Source organism: Pogonomyrmex barbatus, unplaced genomic scaffold, assembly GCF_055798465.1.
Source record: "Pogonomyrmex barbatus isolate J1 unplaced genomic scaffold, ASM5579846v1 scaffold19, whole genome shotgun sequence".
Lineage (NCBI taxonomy): Eukaryota > Metazoa > Arthropoda > Insecta > Hymenoptera > Formicidae > Pogonomyrmex > Pogonomyrmex barbatus.
The window spans coordinates 605,258-619,658 of NW_028297115.1; the positions used below are offsets into that span (position 1 = coordinate 605,258).

General features: G+C 38.7%; 2 protein-coding genes across 6 annotated transcripts in view; one reads left to right on the top strand and one right to left on the bottom strand.

The window, feature by feature from the left end:
- Positions 1-3,822, top strand: part of Nha1 (Na[+]/H[+] hydrogen antiporter 1) — a 33,838-nt gene extending 30,016 nt beyond the window's left edge. For all 3 annotated transcript variants that reach the window (XM_089075672.1, XM_089075670.1, XM_089075671.1), the window contains one exon: positions 1,740-3,822. In XM_089075672.1, the coding sequence (XP_088931798.1) occupies positions 1,740-2,267 (528 nt within the window). In that variant the 3' untranslated portion in view covers positions 2,268-3,822. The remainder of the gene's footprint in view (positions 1-1,739) is intronic.
- On the bottom strand, positions 69-14,340 carry LOC105434100 (putative G protein-coupled receptor Mth-like 3). 3 transcript variants are annotated; one of them, XM_089075669.1, is made up of 10 exons: positions 12,032-14,340; positions 10,716-11,072; positions 9,879-10,176; positions 9,575-9,710; positions 9,479-9,514; positions 8,627-8,850; positions 8,446-8,524; positions 6,883-7,064; positions 5,966-6,149; positions 69-5,327 (listed from the first exon to the last, which is right to left on the bottom strand). In XM_089075669.1, the coding sequence occupies exons 1-10, from the start codon at positions 12,302-12,304 to the stop codon at positions 4,982-4,984; spliced, it is 2,115 nt and encodes a 704-aa protein (XP_088931795.1). In that variant the 5' UTR covers positions 12,305-14,340; the 3' UTR covers positions 69-4,981. The 3 variants fall into 3 exon arrangements, with proteins under 3 accessions (XP_088931795.1, XP_088931794.1, XP_088931793.1); XM_089075668.1 differs by having other exon boundaries at positions 9,479-9,710; positions 12,032-12,285; positions 12,558-14,339; XM_089075667.1 differs by having other exon boundaries at positions 9,479-9,710; positions 12,032-14,337.
- Positions 14,341-14,401: the final 61 nt, after the last annotated feature.

The window sequence follows — 14,401 nt, forward strand, 5'->3', positions numbered from 1 at the left end:
GTTCATACTCGAATTTCGCATGAAATTCCACGCGTATGTAACATTAAATAGCAACTCTCGCGCGTAGCACATTGTCAAATTGCAAAAGTTATAATATCTCAAGTATTCGGATTATTTTCGGATATGTAATATCGATATATCGCGGGGGATTTCAAAATTTTGATTTATAATGAAAATGTATAAAAAAAAAAAAAAAAGAAGAAGAAACCTTTCCTGACCGGAGGGAAAATTCGACGAGATGATATTCGAGGAGTGTATTCGGAGTAGCAGTTTCGCGATTCCAATCGAGGCGCGAGGGATGTTAAACATTTAATTTGTCGGCGGGAAAGAAAAGGGGGGAGGGGGGAGGGTGTATCGGCGGCGGATGGTGTCGCACGGAGAACTCTGCTCTCTCTCTCTCTCTCTCTCTCCCCCCCCCCCTCTCTCTTTCTTTCTCTTTCCTTTGCTCCAATAACTTGAATCTCGTGAAATATTCAAGCCGACGTATCGTCACTATCCGGCGGGGGTGTGGATTGGTGGAGTCAACTGGCTCGTTCCTATTTCGCGTCGTATTCCCCGCTGTCGGCGATGTTGGCGGTGGCGGCGACACGTTCTTTCGCACGCGTTTCGTGACGTGACTGTAACCAGCATCTGTCGATATTACTACCGCCGTATGATATACACGTCGTATGTCGCACGCCGGCATAATTTATCCCGGCTAGATTAATTACTACGGAACAATCGCGCGGCGACGAGGCGGCGAGGAACGGCGGAAAACACGCTTGTGTGTCTCAAATAATGAAATAATTCATTCCGGTGGGAACATTTCTCTTTCCAAAATGTTGCACGATTAAATATAATTGCTTTCAGCCGTCCTTCCATCATCAAAAATCACTCGGTCAGATCTGAACAAACATAATTATACGCATTTACATTTTAATTACGTTACATGTAATTATATTATCTTAATTATATTATGTACCTGAAATTACATTTTAATTTAAATTAGGTATAATATATTTGTGTATGTGATATGATTCGGTTATGAATGGCTAAATTATTTTTTGGAAAAATAGTTGAAGCATTTTAATATCACCTACTTAACGCTTATAAGAGCTGTGTAAAAAAAAAAGCGTGTAGATTTGATTTAATTTTCTTGTATTTGCCTGGTCACTACATGCATTATCCGGAAATTGCGTGGAATTAAATTATATAAATCAATATCGACGAGATTTCCTACGTACCACAAGCGCATGTAAACAATAGCGGTAAATACGAGCTCGCACACCGCGTGAACTCTGGGATATTCTGCATTTCCATGCAACGCTGGAAGATTTCCATAGCCCGATATCGAGCGCATGAACAATGCGATATCATCGGCGAATACCGAATCGGCTCTCCTTCGGAAGAAAATTTGTGGAAAATGTCATTGTGTTCGCGGCTTTTTAATAGCACTCGTATCTCGGAAAATCAAATTAAATTGTTGCTATTATTGCCCTTTATACCTTCGCTCATCGAGCCTCATCCCTCCTGGAGGGGGATGATTTAAATATAAAAAAAATAAAAGTAGATAAAACAATAATCGATTCATTTATGGAATATTCTAACAAGTGGAATACATCCGGGGAACATGAATTTTTTAAAATAATTTTAAATAATAATTTCCATAAGTTTATCATAAATTCAAGCCCGATTGCGATCAATCGTGCACATATTTTCTTTTTGTTTTTCTTTTTCTTTTTTTTTTTTTTTTGTTATAGAATCCAGTGGCCACGTCTTTCGAGATCTTCTGGATGATATTCGAACCGATCTTATTCGGTGTTACCGGCACGCAGATTAAGATCAGCGAGCTCGAAGGGAAAACCGTTTACCTCGGATTAGCTTGCTTGGTTACCGGTATCGTGATCCGTATCGTAGTGACGATCCTGGTCGGGATCGGTTCCAAGCTTAATCTCAAGGAGAAGGTGTTCATCGCCTTCGCGTGGATGTCTAAGGCGACCGTGCAGGCGGCTCTGGGGCCCGTCACCCTCGACGAGGTCAACAAGGACGATCAGCAACAGGTCGAGTATGCCGAGACATTACTGATGATGTGCGTGCTCTCGGTGCTCCTCACCGCGCCGACGGGTGCCATCATCATCTCGCTCGGGGGTCCGAAGCTGCTGACGAAGACCACAGCGCCGGTCAGCCCGCCGGAAGCTTGGAAAACGCGCAGACCGTCGATCCGCGACATCTCGATCATCAACGAGGACCCGGACCTCGAGGAGACCGCGGACGAGAGGAAGCCCTGACGATCGCACTTAGTTCGCATTCAAAGTTCACAATCCGACAAGACCGAGTCTGCCAACGTCGTCCCCTGGCGTCTCGAGAGTGCCTGAGCGTACCTTTTATTTTAGCTACCCGAGGCACGACTTAACGTCCACAAGCTATATCTATATATCGATCGCTGATGAGATATTAAGATCGGCCATGATTAGGATTAATATCTGAGGATTAAAGTTGGCCGACTTATATTCAGGTGCTCGCGATCGAAAGTGAAGTAACCGAAGTAGTGATATCCCGGCGATGATATCACAACACTCGACATTTTTATACTGAACTATGTGCGGAAGAGTGATTTTACCGAGCCCGACGATAAATCGTCGACATTATATATAATCGTTTTATCATTTTAAGTGGAAAACCGATCCGAATTTAAGCGATCCACATAAAAATTTCTCGTATGAAAATGAAAAGCCAGTCGACGATTGGCCACATTTTGCGTATCACAAAATTTAGTAGAACGCGTTTATTTAAAGACTTATTTATGATCTTAGGATTTGGGAATCCGTAAGTTCGAAAATTGAAAATTTCATAAACGCCGTGATCTTGAAATCTATACTATGCGCACGCGCGTAATACTTGTTGAATTCATATTATAATTATATTTATTTTAATTATATTATAATTATGTATATTACATACATTATATACATTATTATAATCATAATTATAATAATGTATATAATCTTATATATATATATATATATATATATATTACAGTTTGTTTCTTGATCACTTATTTTAAGAACAAAATCTATTAGCGAAACGCTACGAGTATCTTTTATTACATTTACGTTTAATGAGTCTTATTTTAATTCGTTGTCGATATTGACCTTGTGTCTTAAACGAAAAGAGAGAGAGAGAGAGAGAGATTGTGTTGCGGAAGGGATACCTATGTGCTAGTGACAATTTTATCAATAATACGTAATAATAGCAATTTTATTGATCCGTTCGTTACTCAACGTTAATTTTCGCGGGTAATTATTCATTTCCCGTGGAAGATAATCGTTCGCTGGACGACGGAGTTACCATGTGAAGAAGTTTTTGTGATAAGTACCTACAAGAGAAGCAACTGTGCCGCTGGTTTATCATTAATGCAATATCAAGTGCACAGAAAACTCTGCTTTTGGAAGCTCTATGAGTGATCGTTTCGCATAGGTCGTGGCCGTATTTACAACGGACTTTACGATTTTAAGCGTGCGTTTATATCGAAAAGGAATGAACTGCGTGAGAGTGCGAGCCTTAGAATCGCCAGCTAGTTAAAGTTATGCCTTGTGATTATCTTAACTTTTTTTTTTTTAAGAAGTTTTCCCAGTAAGAGGAGAAAAGGCGAAATTAAAGTTTTGTAATAGCACGAGAGTTTAGTCTCGACGGTTTTGGTTTTAAGACGATAGCGCGCGTCTAAGGACACACTACATCCTGGACCTGCATGGTGTCCAGGAGATATATTGTTACAAAAGATCGTAATTTTATCGTTAAACTCCATTTGAATATACATTTAAAATAAAAGCAATTTTTGCTAAATCCGCGGATTTTTTTCTCTTTATTCAATTCCCACCAATTCTTATCAAGAAGAATATTTAAATAATTAATAATTAATAATAATAGCGCGCACGATAAAGAAGATATGCTATTCTGATATTTGGACTGAAAAAAATATTAAAATCTTTCTTGAAGTTCTCAAGTAGAGAACAATACTTTATTGTGTTCAATTATTTCAGAATATTACTTTGCTTAATATTATTTAATTTGTCGTTTAAAAGAAGTGGCTCGTACTGAGAAATAGCTCTTAAAATGCATTATGTAAAGTTAAAAAACTTTCTCCAGTGTCAAATGCGCGTATATCAAAATATTTTCCTAACACAAATATACAAGCGCAAAAGTATATTAGGAAATATTTTATGTTTAAACAACGACGCTTATACACATATGTTTTTCAACTTTATATGATAATATAGTGTGCACTTATGGTGTCTATATGCAAAAATGTCGTTCATAATTTGTAACGATTAAAGATAACTGAATCTTCTTTGGTAGCTTAATAACATATTTTATAATCACTTTTATATGAGAGATAAATTTAATATTCGGAAAAGCGTTCGCGATTCAGAATCTCATGTTCTTCTCACATCTCCTTAACAGAGGATCTCTTAATAATTAATAATAGCAGTTGTAGAAAACTCCATTATTAAAATAGGCTATTAAAATAAGCTATTAAATTTTTTACATAATCATCCTATGTCAAGCTCTATTCATGCCACTATTTGCGTGACACCAGATCGTCCAATCAAACGCAATTATTCCTGTCAGTTACCAACCCTCCTGCTATCAAGAGGATAATAAAATTAGCCCAGAATAGTAGATTAATCTTGTTTGAAATATAATAATTCCTTTATGATTATTAACAAAGAGAGAATTTGCCGTTATTACATTCATTAGTTTATTAAAATAGCTATTAAATATATATTATATTAATTATATTATATTAATAAAATAATTGATAGCAGGAGGATTTTTATTTATTTGAGCTGACAAGAACGCACAAATTGAAATAATCGCAGGTCAGAAAGAGCGTGACTCGAGTATACAAAAAAATGACGAAAAAAGGAATCAAAAAAAAAAAAAAAAAAAAAAAAAAAGTAAGACATAAGTCATTCGTGCTAAACAGTCTCAAGTTGTTACCTTACGGCATTGAACTAATTGCGAATGTAGTAGTCGTTAACGTAGTGTTACTTGCGGTTTTTCTGACTCTATAAGGATCCTGTAAAGTCGTGGTGGCGTTGCCGGTCGGCTTCTTCTTACCGTTAGTATCCAAACCCAATCGCTTGCGAAGCGCTTGGTAAACGCGACTCTTCAAGACGAAAAGAATGAAAATCAATAGACCTTGGAGACAATTGAAGACGTCGCTCGTGTAGAAGAACACGTTGTGCCAGTACTCATAGTCTAAATATTTTAGCAGGAAAAACGACACCACCTCGCAGCTCCAGGACATCCCCATGACGATGAATAGCTTGACGTTCATGAGAAATCTGTCGGAAAAAAAGTAAGATATACGACTCTTTCATGAAATAATATCCCAATAAAGTAAATAACAACGAGGAGCATTGATAAAAATAGCAATCAGATTTAATTGAAATTCTGTGCTACATTTATGATACTTTTTAATCCTTGCGTTCGTTAGTAAACATCACAAAGGGCTTGTTTATTAAGCGCTCCCCATTCATGGAATTGTAATTAACAGTGAATAGGTAATTATTTGCTAGACTGAATTCAGTTGATTATTTAAAAAAAGAATACGTAGCCGACTAACTGACCGACTATTTTCTCATCATCGAAGTAAATGATGTATGTAAACCAAACGCGCCGAATACACACAATTTTATTGCCGCGTTTCTAGTTTTAGTTTTAAATAGACAGCGAGTTCATCGAGTTCTTGTGTAGGTCCCGATTAAGATATGCTTTCGAGGAAAGGACGCTCTGAATGAAGGTGATAAAAATTGAAAAGTTCCAAAATCATCACGCGTGCGATCTAAATTTACGTGCACTAACTGCGGACTTTACTGCCAAAGTATCTCTTTTCGTTTACAATTGTAAACGAAACTCTCTGTAAACGAGAAGAAGAAATCGTTGTTTCTCGCTGAACTGACGAAAAAGCGGAATAACTCACTTCTTCCTGTCCGAATGGAATCGTTTGCTTCTGGGATCCGCAGGATCCGTAGTCATTCTTTTTATCTCTGCTTTCACCTTATTGCAATGCGTTGACGTAAGAATAAAGAATATCACGTTGGATATCAGCAGAATCGTTACTGGTCCGATGAAGAAAGTTAATTCGCCGTATGAATTCGAATTTGCTGTAATATTTAATTAAAGGATTTAAAAAAAATATTTCTCATGCGTGAAAAAAATTGTAACGTAAGTACAAAAATATTGTTCTCTCATTGAATTTATATTATTTAATATTTTTGTACATAAAAAAAAAAAACTAATTTTACATACTTCATTACACAAGAGCAATTAACAAACAAGAACTGAATTAAAAAATATGATTCGATAATAATCTAAGACGTTTGATAAGACTTTGACTTTGTCTTCGCTTTGAATTCTAACGACTGTTCGTTAAGAATGTTTATTACTCGCTGACTGTTATTGAGTGCAATTACTTTGGCGATACAAATGATACTTATTACGCGAACAGTTATATAGTTCCATTACATTTTATATATCGAAGAGCAATGATGCCTGAATTTGTTCTAGCGCGATCAATAAAGTTGCTCGAGAAACTTTTTAATTATCGGATAATTGCGGCACGACGGACGATCAAAAGGAAAACTTAACGTTTGCCTTCCGTTCGATACGGTCAAAATGAATTTTCTGACTGCAATTCATTTCGCAATTCAATCCTCGACTTCATTCATCTTCAATGTTTAAATTGTAATAACGAGAAAGCGCAATGAAATGAAGACCCGCTGCGCCTCATCTTCTTTTCTCACAAGGTCGGTAGTCCTTCCGGGAATTCCGGTAATTAACGTTGACAAATTTGCATTACATCATCTCAAACAGTTATCGGTATTGTAAGTGACTCACGTGTAAACCAACATCTCCTACTGCCAATATCGGGCTGCAGATAATCCGGCAGGACGTCCGTGGAATCGGCGACGATGGCCAGGATCGACACCAGGAGAGAGATGCCCCATGCATATAAACAGTATAGCAAAAATCTTTTCGTATGCTTGTGTGTCTTCGTAATGGTACTCCCCCGCAAAACTCTGCGGACAAGACAGAGATTATTTTATTAATTAAGATCGAGGAGACGCGTGTCTCTTCAGAATAATGTGTCGGTGTCTTCGGGAGAAACGCGTTTTCAAGAGAGAGTTTTCGTTCCACTCGTCCTTCTTCAGAATCATCGTTTTCAATATTAATCGATGAACGACGAGCGAGAAAAATTAAAATTGACGATCGGAGGAATGTGACGCTTCAATGTCACGTCAGAAAAAAAGAAAAAAAAAAATTGACGAATAATTCGCGGAACAATTACGACAGGACCTTTTGGGTCCTTGCGTGATTCGAGAAAGATATCATATAAATTGCCAAAGACTCAATCATAAAATTCCGCGAATGCCGCGGATGAATATCCCGCGATTTACCTTTCGATCCGCGGGGAAATGAGCGACGCGAGAAAATGCGTAAGAAGCGGAACTCGTGGAATTCCCGATCCCCGAGAGAGAGAGAGAGCGCGCGAGCGGCCGGCGAGCATTAGGATATACACCGGCATCGTCGGCCACGACGTGTGGGAATCTATTTTCTCCGTATATTTATAAATCGCCCCAGCTAGAATGGCGTCTTGAACACACAAACGTTCGTTTCAAACCCGGCGAGAAAGGCGGACAAGACAAGACGCATCCAATTCCGAGCAATCGTCGAGCAGCAATCGCTTTTGAAGCAGGATACAAGCCGTGATCCATGAAGATGATCTGTCTTCTTCTTTTTATTAAAAAAATTCGTTCCTCACTCACTTATTCTCGACGGGTTATCTTACGACAGGATACGACATCGGTGCCTCCTACATACGATACAATATAAATTATATAATTCTGTTAAAAGAACGTGAATTGAAAAAAAAAAAAAAAAAAAGAAATTAACTTAATAAATTAATTTTTTTTTTTTAAAGTTACAGATTCCTCGAGTTAAACTAGATACTTTTTTGCATATTATGCATACGGTGTCGGCGCTATATAAAACGCTGAGTCATTTCGGTGTTTAATGTTTGGGCAATGTATATTATTTTGCGTGACGGTACGTAGAACACAATGAATTCGTAGAGAGCGTAGGAGAGCACCGACAATAATGGGAGGGTCAATGGGAATGGCAAGATATTCGGCGGGACATTTCTATGAAAGGTCAACGAGGCAATTGTGATAGCATCAAGATAATCGTCGAATAAATGAGAAAATTTTCCGCGACGACTGGCTTCTTCGTAAAATTATCAAAAAAACACGCCTAAACTAACTCCATCATTCGGAGGCCATCTAAAGGGGGATTATATTATTGATTTTCCTCTCGAGAAAATTATTGCATCGACACATTTATCCAATCTTCTCGATTATGCCACTTGCCTCGATTATGTCACGTGATCACGTGATGACTTACCCGAAGGTCCACCATATGTCGAAGCACATGACGTTGAGCCAGGAAAACGCCGATAGAAAAGCAAAAAGCGTCATGTAGGCTGGAAAAACAGAAACTCTTTCTTTTTTGTTTTCGTTTCCTCGGAGCACCGCTCTTACACATTGCACTGCACATTTTCCCAGGAAGCCTGGGTTATTATTACCTAAAGCTTTGCACGTTATCATGGCCCGTTGCTCCTCATCCGGATCGCCGGGAATGATCCACGTGATGATCGGCAGGCAGGTGAAGGCCAGGAGGAGGCTGCTCACGTGGCACATGAGCGTTTTACCGTGAAGATTCTGCAGACTCGGCAGGCAGGCGTACACCAACAGGGTCATCAGCAGGAAAGCACAGCTGATGATCTGCAGGGCGTTGTTCACTCGGTACCTGTTCATCAGCGCGAGAAACGCATTTCGCTTTTGTATTTTTTTGCAGCGGGCAACACCCTTTCAGGTAAAAATTGACCCGCCTCGATATTACTTTCGACAGTTTCGCAGACGACAAAAGGCTTTTCTTTATCATCGCTGTACATAGCTATATAAACGTTTACAGCTCTCTGAATATACCGAGTATATCTCCGTATTGTGCGCCGGCATGCTACGTTTGTTTGACTTTCAACAAAAGTTTAAACAAATCAAGCCTGCCGAGTTTCGCCAAATTTGACAGAATTTGCGAAAAGGTGGGAGCATTCTGAATGCGTAGAAATTGCTCTGTGAATTGTGCGTCGATAGAAATCTAATGAATTCGTTTTACTTTAATTCGTGGAAACTTGGGGCGAATCTATACATTCCTGAAATCACAACTTTTCCCGATGTATCCCGAAAGCATTATGACAGTAATCTAATTATTTATCTTCGGGACGCATATTTGCGCAAAACTTTTTTTTGTTCGATTTTATCAAGACATCTAAGATAACTAAAATAACTGTAACTATAATAAGATTAAATAAGAAAAATAATAAAAAAGTATATCTGTGTTGAATAATTTTATAGAATTGAAGAAATTAAAAATGTACCTCACTGAAACTTCATCCGGCGGGCCGTCGAAGCATCTAAACAAAAGGAAGCTATGATCAAATTCTGTTTTGTTATAAAAGACGTCCATGCAGTACTTGTTCTGGTCATAGACGACGTAATCTTTGACAAAAACATGTCCTTCCGATGTCAACAGCCATTCCTCTATCGGATCCGTGACAAACATGCCGTGCTTGCCGGCACATGCCGGCTTCCCAATCAGAACTCCGTAATCTAAGCAATCAGAGAGAAGTCTTTTAAGTTTTATGCGCGTAGCACATCTCGTCAACAATTCATCATTAATTGTCCATTAATCATGGATCGTTAATTGTCAATGGATTTTATAAATAAAAGGGTTTTAATTTTTCTCTCGTGATGGCAATAAATGTCTTTGAAGGAAACCTTTGGTCGTGTTGAAAGTGGACGATTTCGTTTGCTTCACGGCGCTCGCGAAAGCCCCGTGAAATTCTATCGGCTCGTCGGCGACAGCGAGTTTATTGCATCCCTGGGCGTAAAACTCATTTTCGGCGCAGCACTTTCTGATGCAGGCGTTTCGATCGCAGAATCCCGGATCTCTGCAGACCCGCGCCGTTAATGCTCGATTAGAAACGGAATCCGGCAGCATCTCGAGGCAAGCTGTATCCTTAGTAAGCGAGAGCTCCTCTTTGACGACAGTATTGTTAAACATTGGAACTATCACCTGTGAAATTTGTTTGCCATCCGATGTTATTTCAATTCAATATGAATTCAAAGAATAATGATTGCTTTCATAAGCTACTTCTACGGATATATATATACAAATATTTTTATTTTATTAAAAAAGCTATAACGTAATTAGCGATATAAAATCTACCTTGTTGTGATATCTGTCAACGATAATTCTGAGCTGATAAGTTAAAAATATGTATTTTAGAAAATATTTTAGAAAAATATAATTTTTAAAAAATATTGATATATATATATATATATATATATATATATATATATATATAAATAATCAATTTTCGATGAATTATTCTTTGCCGGAGATTTTATTTATAATCAACCTTTCAACAAAATCGACGATTGACCAACTTTGCTCGTATTAAGACACTCATTATGTTCGTCTACGTAAAATAAAAAAACCTATTGAATTCTCAAAGTGTTCGAGATACAACAGTTGACAAATGAGAGAAATATACATAACCGTAAGGGGCTTGAAAAACCATCTTAGTAGGTTTCGGTGCCTGCCTTGCTCACCGAATATGTACTGTTCAGGAAAAAGACGTCACTTTCGTCGATCTCGTAATCGACGATCGGTCCTTCGCACGTGGACGGTGGACCTTTGACGGCCACCACCACGAGATCCGCGTCGGTCGATCTGTTTAGCAAAAACGTCACGAGGCTCTCCGATTCGTTTAACCGGGACACGCAAGCTTTCGTGCGGCTGTCGTATACGGTATCAACGTGAGGGCAACATTTTCTGACGTATGCGAACTGCGGAAAGGATGCGTTAATCGCTTTCGCCTGTCGGTCCTCATTCGACCGACAATGAACGACTATTACGGTGCTCTCTCCAGCTACTTGGTCGTAAAGTATTTCGAGGCAAGCTGGCACCTGCAAACAATTTTGTCAGATTTGTGAAGAAGTGCGCTCTTTTTCCAAACGATACTATATTTAAATCTATGATTTTATTTATAATCGATTACATTGAATTGAGATAGCGTGCTCCGATTATGTCACGCGACAATAATAATGGCTACTATAAAAATGCCATCGTGAAAGAGCTTTTAAGTGATGAATTGTATGTTTCCCCGTGCATTAACAAACAACGTTAAGCCTTCTCGTTATTCAAGTTTCTTTCACTTTCACGATAAGGTTTCACTCTTTTGCATAAGGGCATTTCTATTTATTTAATTTTTATTTCATCTGATAATACATCTCTACTCATTCCTCATGGGGAAAAATGTGCGACGCACCCAATATACTTGAGCAAATTAAAGGAGTGGTTAATATTTGAGGGAGTGGTTAATATTTGAGGAAATCCAAAGAAATCCTCTTAAGGCTCTGCAGGATCGAGAATTAGCAAACGTAATTTTTTATAATTCATTCGTTTTTTTTTAATTAAAAACGAATGAATTTATTTTTAATTAAAAACGAATGAATATTATTATAACTTTAATTATAAAAGATTACATTTTCTGCTCTATATAGTATAACTTGTTATGAATTTTTCTATATTTCTGTCTACGTTTCTTTCTATTTTGTCATTGAAAATATTTAACTTACACTTCGCCGAATCGCCAAAGTAAATCGCGCGGTCTTTCAACTTAACGATGAAAATAAAGAAGACAAATGAAAGACAAGCGAAAAGTGTGTCATTTAATTCTTTTCCCATTCCGTCGTGCGAATTTTGATCGCGCATATTATTAGAAACTTAAAAGAAACATTTTTCTTCCATACTTCCTCATCGAATGCAATACTTGCCCTCTACCTTTGGTTAAGCATCAAGATATCGCGATTCCCCTTAAAGATATAGGACGATCACAATTTCGATCGTTAGTCACAACGTTTACCTCCAAGAACTTGTTGGAATCGAGAACGTTGTCGAGCGGCGTCGTCACAAGATCTTCGGGCTCGTCGCACCGAGGAATTCCCTGGACTCCCGCGGTAGTATTCCGATGGTGAACGTAAACCTCCATGGCGTTCCTCGGCACCGAGACGCACTCCACGGTGGAATGTCCCGAGAAGACTTCTCCTGGCGGGCAACATTTCGCCAAGTGCAATTCCGACGACACTCTCGTCGAGGATAACATCAGGCCGATCAAGACTAGTCTTGCCGTGGACATAATGGCATAAGAATTATACAATTACTCGTTTATCCAACGTGAACAATCTCGACTATTATTCCGTCTCTGTACATCGCTCGGCACCCACAAATTACCACTTCCCGGTTATTATTCACCGTCACTTTGCAATTACAAAGTTTTCAACCGCCGCGCCTCCGGTTTTCGTTTTACACTCGCATCTCCTTTTTTTTTTTTTTATTTCATACCTTTTTGTTCCTATAATTTCTACAAAAGTAAACGCTTTTATACGTACACACTGATCAGCGTAACCGTCGCTTTCCTTTCCTCTTCTTCTTCGAGAGAATAGACTCTGCTTTCTGTTCAGATTATTTTAAATCGTGTACTTAAGTTCCAGTTCCTTTAAGTGCGCGCTTAAATCCGTGCTTATGGAAGGCTTACAGTTGGCAAGTTTTATGGCACAACTAAATTAATACTCGCTTGCACACGCTTCCTACCTTCCTTGGATTGTGTTTTGACTCTCTTCTTTTCCGTACGTTGTCTTAAATTGCGTTTACGTCAGCTGATATGAATTCGGACAGTTGGAGTCCGTATGAGCGCTTAAACGTTTCGAGCAAAACGGAAACGGTTGCTATCCATTTAATGACAATGTTGAATTATTCTCAGTGGAATTATTCTTCCACTTAAATCACTTTACGTTGGAATTTGCTTCAAGCTTTAGCTTGGATTATACACCCTTTGACGTTACATAATTATATAATAATCGGATTATTAAATTTTAAAAAATCTCAATGTTTATACTCTTTTTTTTTTCTTTCTTTCTTTTTTTTTTTTTTAAATAAAAAAACCTCGGTATTTATGATCTATGACTTTTTCATGTAAATCGAATCTTTATACAAGTACGTATAATTAATCTTTCTTTTTACATTCACTTGTGTCTCTCATTTATATGCAGAAAATCTAGATGAAAATCCATGTAGCGTAACGCAAGCAACGAAAGCAAAAGTAAAGCTCTTTTATCAATTCGCCCTTTTTTTGATTCGTTCGCTCTTTCTAGCAATTGAAAAATGACGACTCGTTCCTCTCTTCACCGATTCGTTTCGTCTTTCCGAGGAGTGGAATCAAATTGTCGCCCGTGCGCTCTCTCTCTCTCTCTCTCTCTCTCTCTCATCCGCGCGCTTGATCGATCTGATTATCTCTTGTGTTGTCTCTGTAAGTAATCAAGGACACTGTCGGCCTGACATCGACAACGTCGCCCGCTTAATCCGGGGGTTGCCGTTGACGCGATTACACCCTTCGGCATTCGTACGTTCGGCGCGACGTACGCGTGCGACGAACGTGAACGCGCGGCTGGTACTGCGGTTCGCACGCGCCTCACGACGCAATCGAACCCGAAGATCAGCGCGAAAAAGAGTCGAATGAGAGACGCCGTCAACTGTAACGCCGCCTCGGCATAATCACACCGGAAGCACACCGAGAACGCCCGCGCGAAGAGGATGCCACTTCCATTAGGTCCCTCTCTCATCTCCGTCTCGCGCGTCTCTTTCTTTTTTTTCGCTCCCTTCCCCCCTCCCCCTCCCCCCCCCCTTCTCGGGAGGGGCAGGAGGGCAGGGAGACCTTCGGTTGTCATCTCACACCCGCTATTCATATTTACTCATTCATTTTTGTTCACTCACACACATACACGCACAGCCTCTCGTTATTCGCGTTATTCTTTTTCGTCCTACGGTGCCCGACCATCGCTTCTTTTTTTTTTTTTTTTTGTCAGGATGCCTCAGATTCCTCGAGTTTTCACTTGTCGCCTATCTACTTAGCTTATCTCGGAAGGCTCCTAGATCGTCATAACTTGCGAGATCTCTTGAGATTTTTTTCGTAAAAACGACGACGTCATCTTAAACGATACTTTTATATTTCGCCGTGAGATATTTGTAATGCCTCTTGATAATTATTATTATTTTTAACAAATTTTTTAATAATGCGTTATCGATTATTACTCTACGAGACTTTATTATTATAATAAACAAATCATCGTGTTGTTCCAAAAAATATAGCAATTTTTTAATATGAAACGGAAAGGAATTTAATTATTATAAAAAATTTATTTTAATCTTTCCTTAAGAAAATTAAATACCTTCCTGA

Excerpts from the sequence above, each read along its gene's own strand:
- LOC105434100 (XM_089075667.1), bottom strand. The coding sequence starts at position 12,304 with ATGTCCACGGCAAGACTAGTCTTGATCGGCCTGATGTTATCCTCGACG. Across the intron at positions 8,525-8,626 it reads GATAACGTGCAAAGCTTTAG|CCTACATGACGCTTTTTGCT; the intron begins GTAATAATAACC and ends CTGTTTTTCCAG. Across the intron at positions 5,328-5,965 it reads TTCCATTCGGACAGGAAGAA|ATTTCTCATGAACGTCAAGC; the intron begins GTGAGTTATTCC and ends TTTTTCCGACAG.